This window comes from Macaca thibetana, chromosome 6, assembly GCF_024542745.1.
Source record: "Macaca thibetana thibetana isolate TM-01 chromosome 6, ASM2454274v1, whole genome shotgun sequence".
NCBI classification, from domain to species: domain Eukaryota; kingdom Metazoa; phylum Chordata; class Mammalia; order Primates; family Cercopithecidae; genus Macaca; species Macaca thibetana.
Genome location: NC_065583.1, coordinates 66,388,901 through 66,404,660, shown reverse-complemented (window position 1 = coordinate 66,404,660; position 15,760 = coordinate 66,388,901). Strand labels below are relative to the sequence as shown.

Sequence of the window (15,760 nt, the reverse complement as noted above, 5' to 3'; positions counted from 1 at the left end):
GCCTGGACATCCAGGTGTTTCCGTACATTCTCTGAAATCTAGGCAGAGGTTTCCAAACCTCAACTCTTGACTTTGGTGCACCGGTAGGCCCAACACCATGTGTAAGCCACCAAGGCTTTGGGCTTGCACCCTCTGAGGCAATGGTCTGAACTGTACCTTGGCCCCTTTTAGCCACAACTGGTACTGGAACAGCTGGGACACAGGGCACCAAGTCGCAGTGATGGCAGCTGCAGCCCATCTGGAACAGCTGCTGCAAAGATGCTGGCTGCAGCTGGGAAGGCACAGCCGGACCTGCTTACTCTGCAGAGCCAGCAGGATCCAGGAACAGGCAGGAGCCCTTCCCCATTCCGAGTTGGTGGGGAGGGAGCCCCATGCTCCTGGGTACCACTGCAGCCACCCAGCTGTGGACTAGGGCATTCCTATGCTCTTGGTGGCCCAGGATACCCCTCTTCCCCTGCATGCTCAGAAATGCCTGCTCCTGCTGCTTGGCCTCTCCCCATTCCCAGTGCCCACTCTGATTTTGGAGAAAAGCTGTGGCCAAGCCAGGGCACTGTCATGACCTGGCCAGGTGTGTGGGTACTTGAGGAGATGCTGACACACTAGCCCACTGCCGCCTCAGCCCCCTCTGGACTTTGGGCGCTGATGAACATGGGAGAGAGGCCAAGTGCAGGGCTGAGGGTGACTCAATATGGTACTGCACGCATCCCTCAGCTAAAATAGTCTGGGCACCATGAATGGCAGTGGGAGGCAGACAGGTTCCTGGGAGGAAAGGGACAGATCCCTGCTGAAACCCCACTTTCAAGCAAGGGAGAGCCTGAAGCCTAGGGTCCAGGCTGCCAGTTCCACTGACTGGAGTGAGAACTTACAGTGAATTTTCCAGGCCCACCCATGGCTACCCATTGGCCAATCAGCACACACTTCCTCCCCTCTGAAGCCCATATAAACCACAAACTCAGCCAGACTCTGGCAGATGATAGGACGACTTGCCTGAAGGTAAGAGCTACCCGCTTGGGTCTCCTGTCCGCTGAGGGCTGCACACTCAACAAAATGACCTGCCTGCAGAGAGGAGATACCCACTCTGGGTCTCCTCTCTGTTGAGAATTGCAGATGTTGGGAGGAACTGCCTGCGGAAAGCAGCTACCCACTACGGGTCTCCTGAGAGCTATTATTTTGCTCAATAAAGCACCTCTTCACCTTGTTTACCCTCCAGTTGCTCATGTAGCTCATTCTTCCTGGACACAGTACAGGAACTCTGGACCTGCCAAATGGCAGGACTAAACAAGCTGTAACACAAACAGGGCTAAAATATACCCCACTGCTCGCCATGTTGTGGGTGACGAGGAGGAGACAAGAGAGGAGAGAAGAGCTGCAGCCCTTTAGGGAGCCTGGACTTACGAGCTCTCCAAGCCAGGGCTGTGACACCCTCTTTGTGGCTCTGCAGTTCCTGGCATCTCCAAGTTTCTGGGTGTCACCGTGTTCCACAGTGCTTGTAGTGGAAGCCACTTGTGGTACACCTTTGTTCCAGCCACAGCAAGGAGCCAGCACCCATGCTGGCACCTGGACCTGACTGCCCCGCCATGGCCAGCATGCCTGGCTGCGCACACTGTACCCTGGGCTCGCTCACTCATGCACCCCTTGCTGCTCTGCACCTGGGCTTGCCCTTGGCAGGCATGGGGTCTGGGCCAGTAGTGAAAGCCAAGCACAGTCTGTCAGGCCAAGTGGGCAGAACAAGTCCAGTGGGCCTGAGCAAAACTTGGGCAAAGGCAACACTTGCCACAGACGTTTCTGGCTGGCAAAACGACACCCTAAGGATCCTGTGATACCGAGGCTGCACACAGCAGCAGGGCCCTGGGCCCACTCCACTAAACCATTTTTCTCTTCTAGGCCTCCAGGCCTGTGATGGGAGGGACTGCTGCCAAGATCTCTGACATGCCCTGGAGACACTGTACCCATAGCCTTGGTGATTAACATTTGAGTCTTTTTTACTTAAGCAAATTTCTGCAGTTAGCTTGAATCCCTCCCCAGAAAATAAGTTTTTCTTTTCTACTCCATGGTAAGGCTGCAAATCTTCCAAACTTTTACGCTCCCCTTCCCTTTTAAACGTAAGTTGCAATTTCAGATTGTCTCTCTCAAGTTCAAAGCTTCACACATCTCTAGGACAGGGGCAAAACACTGCCAGTCTCTTTGCTAAAGCACAGCAAGAATCACTTTTACTCCAGTTTCCAACAAGTTCCTCACCTCCATCTGAGACCACCTTGGTCTGGACTTCTTTGTCTATATCACTAGCACTTTTAGTCAAAACCATTCAACAAGTCTCTAGGAAATTACAAACTTTCCCACATCCTCCTGTCTTCTTCTGAGTCCTCCAAACTGTTCCAGCTTCTGCCTGTTACCCAGTTCCAAAGTCGCTTCCACATTTTTGGGTATCTTTACAGCAGTGCCCACTACCTTGGTACCAATTCTCTGTGTTAACCCATTTTCACAGTGTTACAAAGAAATACCCAAGAATGGCTAATTTATAAAGAAAAGAGATTTAATTGACTCACAATTCTGCATGGCTGGAGAGGCCTCAGGAAACTTACCATCATGGCAGAAAGGGAAGCAAGCACGTTTTACATGGCAGCAGGGGAGAGAGAGTAAGAACAGACAACACTGCCTTATAAAACCATCAGATCTTGGGAGAATTCACTATCACAAAAACAGCATGGGGGAAACCAGTCCTATGATCCAATCACCTCCCACCAGGTTTCTCCCTCAACACGTGGGGATTACAATTCAAGATGAGATTTGGGTGTAGACACAAAGCCTAACCATAACAGAATATTAAAAGAGTGTAGAGGACCCTTTAAAAAGGTGTATAAGCACCACTACTAATGCTCTCAATACTACAGGCTTTCATTATTTTAAGTGAGAAGCATTTTAGATTCATCACAACTAAAAAAGTTTAATGATCTCCTACAGTTTCGCCATTTTTCTATGTAGTTTTTTCCATGTATCCCAGACTTCAAATATACGAATCCTACAGTCAGCATCCCCGCAATTTTAAAGACAGCCCAACTTCAAAGCACTTATAACCTTGCACAATCGTTTCAACTACTAGAAACACAAAGAAAATTAAAATTGACTTAATGTAATGAAATTTAAAAATGTATGCTAACTTATTCTCCCTAATAATCTCTGACAATTTAATCGCATTAGAGCCAACTGGTTTTATCATTGTTAGTGGGTGTTTCAACGCAGTCTCTTGCTGCATCACTCAAATATGTGATGAAGAGCCATATCACCTCCCAATTGTTCATAGATTTGGAAATAAGATAACCAAATCTCACAATTCACATCAAAGAATACAGAATATTCACATCCTATCTCATTTCACAAAGGGTTTGGCACCTAATTCAAAAAGAAAATCCAGGATGTCCAAAATAGGTTCTTACATTCTATTTTATGTATCAATATGGTCAGTTACGGTTTACTTCTCACTGGGGGAGGATCTAAAAGCATTTCCATTTTTCTCGTACATGAAGCAGTGTCTTGAATCTGACGTTTTAATCACAATGGACATAAAGTGCCAAAGGAAAATTTAGTTCATCAGTCATTGAGGGAGAAACAAACTGATTAAGTGTAACGTGGCGGCTCCCTCAATTAAGCGGTTCCTCGGGAAACTTCGGAAGAATTGCACATTCGACACCTTTAAACAAAAACACTTGTAGGCTGACAGCTGCCCGGGCCCCGGCCCGCCCCGCGCGGGCTGGCGAAGCCGGGGAGGAGCCTCTGCCCCAGGCGGCGGCAGCCGGCCGGGCCCGCGAGGGTCACGACGCCTAGACAAAGGGCGGTCCCGCAAGCGCAAGGCACGCGCCCCAGCTTTCTGCCCGCACCAGACTCCCTAACGCTAATTAATTCTGCAGCCTGAGCTCTATTAGAGAGACCCTCCATGATTCCCCGAGGTGCTCAGGTGGGCAACTACCGGATTTGGGCTCTTCTCTGGCCCTGGGGACCCCACGTCCGGCTCTCGGGGATAGAAAGGGGACGCCCCGGGTTGCAGAACCTAGCCCCGGGCGGGGGAAGGCGAAGAGGAAGCAGGATCCCCACACGACTGCCCCTGCTCTCCCGGGAGGAGGCTCCCTGCGGAGGAAAGAGAAAGAGCCGCAGCCGGCACACCGCCCTCGAGGTGGGGGGCGGCGGCCCCCTCCGCACTCACCGGCGAGTCTGAGCCATCGCCCTCCATGGCTGCCTTCTGCCAGGTGTCATCAGCAGCACGCTCCACTTAGGCACACCGGCCACCCCGAGCAGGGTCTGGTGGGCGGGTCCCTGCGGCGGCCGTGGAGCCTCGGTCCGAAGCTGGAAGACGAGCTGGTCAGGCGGACCTGGCCAGCGGACCGACGCGGGGAGAAGTAAGCCGGGGCCAGCGAAAACACAGGCGCGGGAGAAGCAAGCTTCGCTCCCAGCGACGGCCCCGGGAATCCCGCCCAGCGTCCGGCTGCGGCAGCGGCTCCTGCGGACTGCGGCTGGGAGGGGCGCCGCGCAGAGACCCGGGCGGGGCACGGTGGGGCGTGGCCAGGGCGTGACCGGGCCGTTGCCCAGGCAACAGCGCCAGCCGCACAAAAGAGGCGGGGCCGCCTGGGGCTGGTAGGCTGGGTGTCTGAGCGTTGGGCTCAGCGGGACTCGGCTCGGCGCGGGTGTGGCACGCGGTTAGGGATCGGCGCCTTCCGCCGCCACCTCTTCCCTACGCAGCAGCCCCTCACTCCCACCCGGGCTGCCGCCCGTCGCCCGATGCCAGGCTGGGGGGCCTCTGAGGAGCGGAAGTGAGGGCAGCCGGGAGCGGTGGGCGGTTGCCGAGGGCGGCGCCTGGGCGGGCAGGCCCCGCTGCGGCAGAGCAGCCGGCTGCAGCCTGGGCCCCTGGCCCCGCGCTGCCCCTCCGCCCTTCAGTTTGCTCCCACTGCGCTTTCTTCCTTCGCAGTTCGAAGCCCCGCTTCCAGACTCAACACAGGACGGTGCGGGCGAGGGCGAGCCTAAGCCACCTTCCCTGAATGGCCGCGGCGAGGACGGCAGAGCTGCGCGAGGCGACCAGAGTGAGACCCCGCCCGCCCCCTCCGCCGTCCCCAGCCAGGCGCAGCCTGGGGTTCCCTGTCCCCGCCCGGCTCATCGCCGTTCTCTCCTGGCTTCACTCGTTGGGTGAACTTCATAGTCCCTAACTTGGCACTGAACACTCGTATCCCGCTTTTTGCTTCTATACCCCAAGTCGCGATGTCACGGCAAGTTCTTGCCCAGTGGCGCGGGGACCGCCTGCAGGGTGGGTATTCCTCTCCCGGATGCTGGCCAGGGACTGAATTTAAAAGGCCGCGGAAAGGGAGCGACCCCCCGCCACCCGGGCCTAGGCTTTCCCTCCTGAGGACCAGGACAGAGGGTCCTGAGTGGCTCCGGCACCCCCGCTTAAGGCGCGCACCACCTCAGGGACTGGCTGTGCACATTTCACCTGCCACGGCCCAAGTGTGTTTCTTGTGTTGTTTTCAGGACACACGGAGAACAAATTAACTTAGGATTATTAGATCACGCCACTGCCTTCCTGGCTAGCTAAATAATTCATTCCTATGTATTAGGCTTTAAGAACAGATGCCCTAAACTTCTGGGTAAGTAGGGACTACAGAGCTGTAGCGAGACATCTCGTTTAGGTTTTAAAATGCTTCCCACTTTTATTTCCTGTTTGGGAGAAGTCTCTCGCTGTGGCAAGTTCCGCCGTCTTCCCACAGCCCTGTCTGCAGCGGTAGCCTTGTCTCCAATCCGGCATCTGAATAAGGAGTGTAGAATTAAGAACATTGAGAGACTGTAGCAATTTTCTCTAATGGAACACCCTCCATTTACAGATGAGGTGAACAGAGGATGAAAGCTTTGCCAGGTAATAATGCCTGGGCTGTTCTGATCCGGATTAATGCCTGTTCCGTGGCCGCAGGTGCTAGACTTGAGAAGGCTTCCTTCCCACAGGTTCTGAAAAGTGCTAATCAGGAGGAGAATAACAAATGCCTGCGTGAATTAGGTGCCTATATATATTTTTAAAGGCTCAATCGTTAGAAAGCATTATAAGTCTTTCTCACACTGGCCTTTGAGCGAAATAATTCCCCTCGGGCTGTAATTTCACATCAGCACACCTGCTTTGATCCAAAACTTATTAGTTGACATAGTAAAAGTGATTAGTAGGCTCCATTAACAGGAATTAAAGATAAAACCTGTATAGACATATTTTGGTGAAAATACATTGCTATGGCCTTCCATTTTTGCAAATCAGACTTCACTGAGCTATCATTTTCTACTTGATCCACAAAATTCAAACATGATGTTAATACACTTGGCAAAACTGTGTCTCAAAAAAAAATAAAAATAAAAAATACTTAGGCAGTGGGCACAACCTTACCATTATCACCCCAGTATAGGTTTTAGTTGTGTGAGCAACTATCTATTTATCCTTCTGAAACAGATCATTTGGTGGTATTTTTGTTTTGGTCCCATGAGATGTTTAAGACCTTATATTAGTGTAGATTTGAGGACTTTCTAAGTCTAATTCTTTCAAAGTATAAGCGTCTTCTTGTTTTAAAGTAAATTTTGTGTTTGTTAATTTTTTGAATATTTTTGTGCCTCAAAGATGTTCAAAGTTAAAATAATTCACCAAGTAACGGTATCATTGCGTATTTCTCTATCAAACTTAAATATAAGATTTACAAAGCCTCTCTTATTTTGCTCAAACCTTTTTGTGGTAGCATATGTTGGTACAGCTTATCTGAAGGGACATTTTACAAATCCTATCAAAAATTTTAAGTATTTGTAACTTTTGACTAAGCAATTCCACATCTAAGAATGTTTCTACTGTAATACTTGCATATGTGCACAAAAGCATGTGCAAAGAGCTTATTGAGACCTTATTTATAACTAAACATCATCCATAATGTACATTCATACCACAGAATACTGTGCAGCAGTTAAAATCAATGTACTGATGACAAAGGATTTCTAATATATGATGGGCGTGGTGGTCCACACCTGTAATCCCAGCACTTTGGGAGGCTGAGGTGGGTGGATCACCTGAGGTTGGGAGTTCGAGACCAGCCTGGCCAACATGGTGAAACCCCTTCTCTACTAAAAATACAAAAATTAGCCTGGCGTGGTGGCACACACCTGTAATCCCAGCTACTCAGGAGGCTGAGGCAGAAGAATCACTTGAAACCGGGAGGCAGAGGTTGCAGTGAGCCAAGATTGTGCCACTGCACTCCAGCCTTGGCGACAGAGCGCGACTCTGTCTCCAAAAAAAAAAAAAAAAGTACAAAACCATATGGATTCTATATGCTGCCACTCTGGCCAAAAGACGAGGCAAACTAAAATTATAGGCAAACAAAAATAAGCATCTGGAATAGAGCACAAAAAATGATAACCATTGTGGAGAAGTAAGGGATAGAGTCAGGTATACAAGACTTACTCTTCACTCACATGTATTATCTTTGCATCTTATATGTACATGTTATACTTCTAAAACTTTTTAATGTTAATCCGTTCTATCCATACACTTTTAAAAACAAAAGGTGGGGGGAAGAAGACAAATACGAAAACTGCCATTTTAAACCACTGCTTTCCCAGTTCCCTGATCATTTCTGTCTCCCTGGGCTGCCGTGTTCTGTGTCAAGTCATCAACTTCTCTGTTGCAACATCCAAACATCCCAGCCTCCCAGGATACCAAGACCCTTCCCAGTTCCTCAAGTTAAAATCCTGGTGGGTTTTGTTTGCTTGCTTTTTATCTTCCTTTCTTCTTCCCTATCTCTGGTCAGCCTTAAATCATAGGTTGTTGTCAGATTCTGTTCTTTCTCATCCTCACAACCGATTCCCATGCTCACTCTAAGCCCCCTCTCCACATGCCTAGCAGCCTATCAATTCAGTATTTACAGATGACGTTCCATATGTGTAACCCTGTCCTCATGCCTCTATTTGCACAAGGAGCAGAATAAGCTACAGTCCTGGACCACAGGCAGCTTGGTATTGGAACATAATGGGGCGAGGGGGTGTGTGAACCCGTGTATTTGAGAGTGTGTGTGTGTGTATGTGTGTGTGTGCATGCGCATGAGTTGGGGAGCAGGAGTTAGAGAAAGGGTGATAAACTTGTGGTGACAAAGTAAGTCTGGTAAAGTATGGAAGGCCTCTATGCTTTTGTAGATGTTGAGCAGCTTTGGAAGGCTTTTTAGCAGGAATGGCATGAAATATCTGAACTTTAAAAAAATCATTATTCCCCTATTTTCCATTGTATATGCTATCCCTTGGTGCCTACTCCTCCCCAGTTTGGAGTATCCTAGCACCTCCTTTTTCAATAGTTTATTTTAAAATCTGGGTTAAAAATGCAAAACAAGAAAACCTATTCCATTCTTATCCCCCTAAGTTCACAGACCTTCAATACTCTTGCCTTCATTGTGATATCTTATTTTCCACTTCTGGTATCACTTAATTGCTCTTCTATCACAGGGGCATGAGCTGTCTCACATCCATCTACTTCATGAAGTCCAAAAGGTCAACAGTCTCCCCTCTCCAAACACACACAATTCAGTCTTTGATAAAACAGAGCCTCAATCAATGTTCATTGCTTGATATTTAAAATATAAACCCCTTACCCTATAAACCATATACTACTCCATAAGCTGACTTGGTCTCTTTCCATATTGATTCCTAATACCCAACAAGAGATTAAATTTCTGGCTGGGTCAGGACCTAATGACCATGGTGCATATTAATTGGTTTGATCTGAGATCAGACAGGCAGGGTATCACCATTCTATTAGTATATACTAAACAAGAAATAGAAACAAGGTAATATGGCCATATATTCCCTAAACCCTGTCCCCTTTTGGGAAACCCTAATCATTAAGCAGCCACAGATATAGAATCAAGAGAGACCCTGGACGTATAGAAAATAAGAAGTATGGAAAAAAAGTAAATTACAGGGTTTTAGAGTAGATTGGCACACAGACCACCTGTACTACTGGGTATCAGGAGGTTACCAGTGAAGGGATAATGAATGGCATTGTCTATCAATTATTGACTCAAGCTTCTGACAGGCCAAGCTTACCAGTCATAAAGTGTTTCTATGGGAACAAAGTCAGGGGAGAGGAGTCCAGAGAGCCAGCGAGTTCAGATTTCCACTACCTGGCCAAATCCTCCTCATCTTTCAAGTTGCACTTCTGGAGCCTCCTTTATTAGTTTTGATTTCATTGATTATCTCCCTTTATTCTGAACTCTTTCAGCACTCAGTTTAACACAACTACCTACTCTTTGTACACTGATGTCTGATGTTTTGTCTTCTCGACCATTTAAACTTTTATTTAAGACAAAATCTAGTAAGCGTTTATCTACTAAACAGTAGCACCAGAGCAACAATTTGCAATTAGGAAGATGAGAGGAGCCCAGTGCTGCTCTCACAGACTCTTTTCCATTAATGATGAGTGTATTGGCTGAATAACTAGTGGGCAAAGACGTTTTTTGGCCAACTTGAGGTAAACAAAATTGGTAGTATTTTGAGGCAATCTAGCAGGCCCCTCTCTGTTGACCACATCTCATTATTCTTCCCCTCAGGGTTACTAGATTTAGTAAATAAGAACATAATACACCCAGTTAAATTGGAATTTCAGATACATAATTTTTTAGTATATGTTCCAAATATCACATTGCACATATTCTAAAAAAAAAAAAGTATCTTAAATTCAAATTCAACTCTACACATCCTGTATTTTTTCTGTCAACCCTACCTCTACTTCTTAATGATCACAGTGTGGATATAAGGTGTCTCAAGGCCCAACCCTGTTGTCATAAAAGCTAGAAGTAATAGCTTTCATTTATTGAGGGCCTATGATGTGTCAATAACGGTATTAGGAAACTTGCATACAATATTCATTTAACTCTTGTAGTAACCCTGTGAAATAGGTATAATTCTTTTCAGAGAAGACATGTAACAAGTAAAATTCCTCTCCACCTCCACCCATAGATTAAGTAATATGCTTAAGATTACATGGCTATATACTAAAAAGCCAAGATTCAAACCTGGGTCTCAGTCCAGCATCCTTATTGCACTGCCCACAGGTAAGTATACAACACAGAATTTACGATTTCACTAAAAATCGGATTTAAACATCCTTTTACAAAGTAGTTTAGGAGACACCTTTTTTCCAAATTATCTTTAGCGCAATATAGTAAAAAAAAAAAAAAAAAAAAAAGAGGAAAATTGTATTTATGAAATTAGCTCTTTTCAAATAATATTGTAAAAATCTAAATCTTCTGCCTGCCTTCCCTGCTCTCCACAGCACATACATTTTGCCCAATTTCAATATATATATTTTAAAAACCTTTAAAAAATACTTTGTAGGCCTGACGCATTGGCTCACCCCTGTAATCCCAGCACTTTGGGAAGCTAAGATCACTTGAGGTCAGAGCTCGAGACCAGCCTGGCCAACATGGCGAAACCCTGTCTCTACTAATAATACAAAAAATTAGCTGGGCATGGTGGCGTGAGCCTGTAGTCCCAGCTACTAGGGAGGCTGAGGCAGGAGAATTGCTTGAACCTAGAAGTGAAGGTTGCAGTGAGCCCAAGATTGCACCACTGCATGCCAGCCTGGGCAACAGAGTGAAACTGTCTCTCAAAAATAAATAAATAAATAAAAATACTTACACAGTGGGCACAACCTTACCACTATCACCCTGGTTTAGATTTTAGTTGTGTGAGCAACTATCTATTCATCCTTCTGAAACAGATCATTTGGTGGTATTTTTGTTTTGGTCCCAGGAGATATTTACGACCTTTTATTAGTCTAGATTTGAGGACTTTCCAAGCCTAATTCCTTCAGAGTGTGTCTTCTTTTTTTAAAGTTTGTATTTGTAAAAATTCTTGAATTTTTTGTGCCTCAAAGATGTTCAAAGTTAAAATAATAATTCACCAAGTAATGGTATCATTGCCTATTTCCCTATCGAAATTAAATATAAGATTTACAAAGCCTCTCTTATTTTGCTGAAACTATTTTACTCCTTAGATATGCCTGAACAGTAATTATTAAATTATGGGAACCGAATGTACCATCTGTTTATTTACACATAAATGTAAATATGCTAAATACACAAAATACAAACAGATATACTAAAATTTGAATTCTATATTCCTTGTCATCAAATCTTCATTATATGATTCTAGAAGAGTGTATGATGGTGATAAAAAAATTAGTGAGACCAATCTTTCAAGAGACCAAAACAGTTTAAAAATACTGCTTTGAGTAACCTTAGATATTGACCACAGATTTGGAAACCTCTTTTAATCCAAAGAGATTAGCTGCAAAATAAACAGAAAGACAGCTTTCAGAAATGGTAAAAGTTTCACTGTTAGTGAAATATAAGGAAATACATTTACATTTTTAAGCCTCTTGAGAATGATCGTAAGTATTAACTACACTTACGCAGTATTGTTTGATGAGCAGAAAGGTCACAATGGCACATATCACTATGTACTTTAAATATTAACGTAGCCATCACAATAGAGTAAATAAGCTGATCCAGTTTGTCCTGTAGGTTTTAGGTTACCCTAAGAAAAAAGGCTCACTTCCCACATTTCAGAGAACATATGGTATGCTAATTTAATTTGAAATAGACACACAAACTGCAGCCACTGGGGAAGGAATGAGATTGGATGTGGGCATGAACTTCCACTTTTTACTCTGTAAAACTTTCTGTGAAGTTTGAGTATTTGACAACAAGCATATATTCAGGTATTAAGTTTGTAAAAATGTAAAGCTATGTATTTTTAATTATGTACAGTTTGAGAAGTCCAGTACAGGATGAAACAAATCTGGGGGAAAAGTGAGAGAAATTAAGAGGATGGTCAACTCAGTGGTCTCAACTTTGAGGGATGGTGGGGCGGGTGGGGGCAGGCCAACTACAGGCCTCTGCTCTCCTTTAACTCCCATAACTAGACCAGTTTCCCATTATTCGTTACATTACAAACCCCAACTACAAAGTGGAACCTAACTCCGCAGAGGAAGATAAAGCAAGTCAGTCTCAACGGTCTGCTATTCCATGGTTAATATTCAGTGTTCAAATCCTGTATAACCACACACAAAACAGGGGTCTTAAATGGGCTAGGACTGGGGCTGCAGGGTGGGGCAGGATTTGAGCCTGAGGAGCATGGGTAGGAAATAAGCTGGCTACTCCTGAACAACTCTCCCCCTCCAACCCCCACAAAACAGAGGAACTGTCCTAAGTTCTTCTTGGGAGAGACTGCTTTCAAACCTCAGAGATTTCAAAGGGACACCCGCCGGGCCTTTCCACCTTTAGAAGTCAACCTGGAATGCTCATGTGTTTGCTGCAGGCCCATTGCTGAAGCCTAGTGAAGACAGAGGCAGAGAGAGAGGGCAGAGAAATCCAGTGAATGAAGCCAGAAAGTTAGTGTTTTTCCATTATAGTGAAAATACTGTGATGAACCCATTGCTATTCTGAGAGGGTTTTGTTTTTGTTTACCTGACTTGATTATAAGCAGTTTTAATGGTTCTGCCCTACTTCCCCATTTCGTGTTCATGGGACATCCATCAGTCGGCTTCATGGTCACCTGGGCTGTTCTTAACATGCAAATCCCTGGGTCCCACCCCGAAATTATTCTCTCAGAATTTCAGGATTTGTCTGTCATTGAAGGAAAGCATAGCCAACTAATACAATTCTGGCTTACTTTGAAGAATGTCTGAGCACCATAGGACAAAATTCACCTATCATCTTATTCTCCACCCTATCAAGTGTAGTCCATTTATTTTGTTCAACCAAAGGCATTTTTCCTCCCTGCCCCCCAGCCCCTCATCATTCCCAAATCGATGTCCCTGTTAGGCATTCTCTTAGACCTGGGCAGTCGGGGCCCTGCTGCACCTCTCGCTCTTTAGAGGCCCTGGTTCTGGCCCTCCTCTGGCTGCCTGCCTCTTTGCTCAGAGCCAGCTCTTTCTCGGGGATTTCTCTCCCCACGGTGAGAGGGAGGGGTGGGCCGCAATATGCACCCTAGGCCCGAAGGGTGGTCAAGGGGCTGCTGCTGGGGCGACAAAGAGCTCGGATACACTGGTCAGTGTGTGCTGAATGCCCCTTGAGGTACAGGACGGAGCCTGGGCTTGGAAGAAAAGTGGAACGAGGGTTCTCCATTGGTACTTCTGACCCGGGGTTGTAAATGGTAGGGGAGGCCCAAGACACAGCTCCACTTTCGAAATGTTAATGAATATTCTGTTTCTGATGAACGTATTCAGTGCCTGTAGAACAAGAGAATTCAGAGAGGCGTAGGGTTCATTTGGGACTTTTTAGGCTGAGAGTGCATTAAACCAGCTCACCAGCCCTGGGGCCGTAGGACTGTCCGGCATGAAGCTAAAACTACTCCATATGCTATATAGGCGGCGTTGGAGTTAGTGGGGTGTGGGACTGCAGGGTTTCAGGTGCTCACATCAGAGCTACAGAATCATCCTCCTTTCTGTTAACCGTGCGCAGGGAGTCGAGTGCTCCTTTGTGCCATCACCTCTTCTCGAAGCTCCAGGCGCAGAGAGCAAACGCTGACGCCCTTTCCCGCCTTCTCTCCGCCTGCGAGTCCCGGAGGGCAGTGCTCTGTGCAGCCTCCGTATTTCCCGACACGTTCCGCCTGCAAACCACTTAGGAGCTTCTGCCGGCAATTTCTGGGACGCAGCGCGGAGCCCACCCTCCCGCACGGGCTCAGGCCCGGCACCACCCCGCCGGCTGAGGGCGTGGTCGCGGGCGCCACCGACGGCGCCAGCCTGGGTTCCTAAAGGCTCCAGGACAGGTGAGGGGCTGAAATCCCGCTCCTCCAGCATCTTCCCCTCCCTACCCAAAGAAGGCTGCTTTAAATATTCCCGGCCTGGAGCAGCAGAAGCTAACGACCTGGAAGGAGGCCTGAAAAAGCCAGGGCAGGGCGAACGAAGGTGCTGTCCCTATTTACCGGCCACACGCTCTGACTGCGGGCTGACCCCGATCCCACACTCCGAGCCTATTCACTCGCTGGGCGGACCCTCCCTCCACGCTCCGCTCCCAGACAGGCGAGGTCACCCACTCGAAGTCACCACGCTTGGGGAGCCCTGGTTGCGTGGGGGAGCGCCCCCTTGGCCAACGCCCCGCCCTCCTTTCCATCTTCTGATGCTGGGCTCTCGCCCTTCGGCGTCCGGGAGCCCCTACTGCTGCCCAGCTGGCCCCCAAAGCGCCCGAAAGTCCCCTCTTGGCTTATTTCAGAGATGCCACGCAATAAAGAAAAGGCGGCTACTTTGCATTCCGCAGCTGCTGGGACACCCGGGCTGCGAGCGCAGCCCCTGGATTCCAGCCTCCCGCCCTTCCCAGGCGCTGGAATGAACACCGACGCCCACAGTGGCAGGCCAGGTAGTGCCGGAGTCCGGGGCCCAGGCCGCGGCGCCCCGCGTCCCATCACTTACCTTGCCTTTAGCTAGCAATTCCATGATGTAGCCAAATTCACTCATCTCCCCAGACTCCGACATGTTTACGCCCCTTCACAAACTCTGGAGGACCGACGCGGGTATATCGAAATTGTCTTTTCTTTTCTCTTTTTCTGTTTTTAGTCTGAGTTTTGCCGAGCTCCCCGCCCATAAGCTGTTAACCGGGAAAAGTGAGAAAGCGCCGGGGAAAGTAAGAAGCGGGCTTGGGTGGAATGAAAGCCATCGAGGGCTCCTGGGCAGTCTCGCCCGGCTTGCTAGGATCTGGGTGCACCGATCGGGGCTGCGCGATCTAACGGAACAAACGAGGGCGGCGGCAGCGGTGGCGGCCGTGAAACCCTCACCAGGCGGGGCCGGGCGCGCGGAGGCCCCGCCTCCTCGGGGGTCGCGGCCGCGGTCGGACCGCAGCGGAGACAAATAAACGCGCACACAAAGCGGGTGCCCAGCGCGGCCCCAGGTCGACACTCCCCGGCCTTCATCGCATGCCTGGAGGTTGGCCGTCCCGGGCTCTCGGCGCGAAGATCTGGAAAAAAGCCCCATCGCACTGTCTGGAGGTGCGAGGGCAGGCAGAAATAAATGCAGAGGAGGCGCAACAAAGGGGCTGACTGCCAGCGCCGGAAAATAAATAAATACATAAGTGAAGGCCAGGAAATGGCAACGGCGCATCTCAAGTCAGCCTTCCTGAAATCCAATAGGTAATAAAGACCAAGCCCCGCGCTTCTGAGATGAGAACAAATACAGGGACTGTATTTTAAACACTTAAGTGTGTAAGGCCAATTGTATCTCCATATCCTTTTGATACTCAGCTTTCCCTTAACAATAACAAAAAAGAAAAGAAAAGAAAAAAGAATAAAAAGAAGAAAGAAGAAGAAGAGGAAAGAAAAGAAAAGGAAAAAAAATTGTCAGCCAGGTTCCTGGACACTCTCACCCTTAGTTACCACAAGCCCACTTTTTAAATTATTTGTTTCGTTGGTTGAGTTAAAGCGTTCAGTGCATGCTTCTTATATTTCTGTACTTCTTTTTATAACAGCAGCTTCCCTAGGAGGCTGCAGCCGAAATGGCCTCAGACCGTACCATATCTTTGCTTCTCTTCAAAAGAAAACTTGGCTGAACAAAGTCAGTCCCAGTCTATCACTCTGCTCTAGGCAGTCTTTGCGATTAAAGGCTTGATTTTTTTTCTTTAAAAAGAAAAGAAAAACGCTGCCAGCAATAATTAGATTAGACACGAATAAGATCTACTACAAGGTTTGTGAAACCACTTTCCTTAAGCAAGTTGGCAGA

The 15,760-nt window shown here is 47.6% G+C and overlaps 1 protein-coding gene and 2 long non-coding RNA genes across 3 annotated transcripts in view; all 3 read right to left on the bottom strand.

The window, feature by feature from the left end:
- The window catches only part of TRIM36 (tripartite motif containing 36), a 46,905-nt gene extending 42,347 nt beyond the window's left edge, over positions 1-4,558 (bottom strand). Inside the window, exon 1 of the mRNA XM_050793054.1 lies at positions 4,199-4,558. Within this exon, the coding sequence (XP_050649011.1) occupies positions 4,199-4,225 (27 nt within the window). The 5' untranslated portion in view covers positions 4,226-4,558. The remainder of the gene's footprint in view (positions 1-4,198) is intronic.
- A 1,106-nt stretch (positions 4,559-5,664) lies between these two features.
- On the bottom strand, positions 5,665-5,926 carry LOC126956263 (uncharacterized). Its single transcript, XR_007726259.1, has one exon. It is a non-coding gene; the product is annotated as an uncharacterized LOC126956263 (long non-coding RNA).
- A 4,665-nt stretch (positions 5,927-10,591) lies between these two features.
- Positions 10,592-14,796, bottom strand: LOC126956267 (uncharacterized). The gene is made up of 2 exons (XR_007726260.1): positions 14,462-14,796; positions 10,592-12,384 (listed from the first exon to the last, which is right to left on the bottom strand). It is a non-coding gene; the product is annotated as an uncharacterized LOC126956267 (long non-coding RNA).
- Positions 14,797-15,760: the final 964 nt, after the last annotated feature.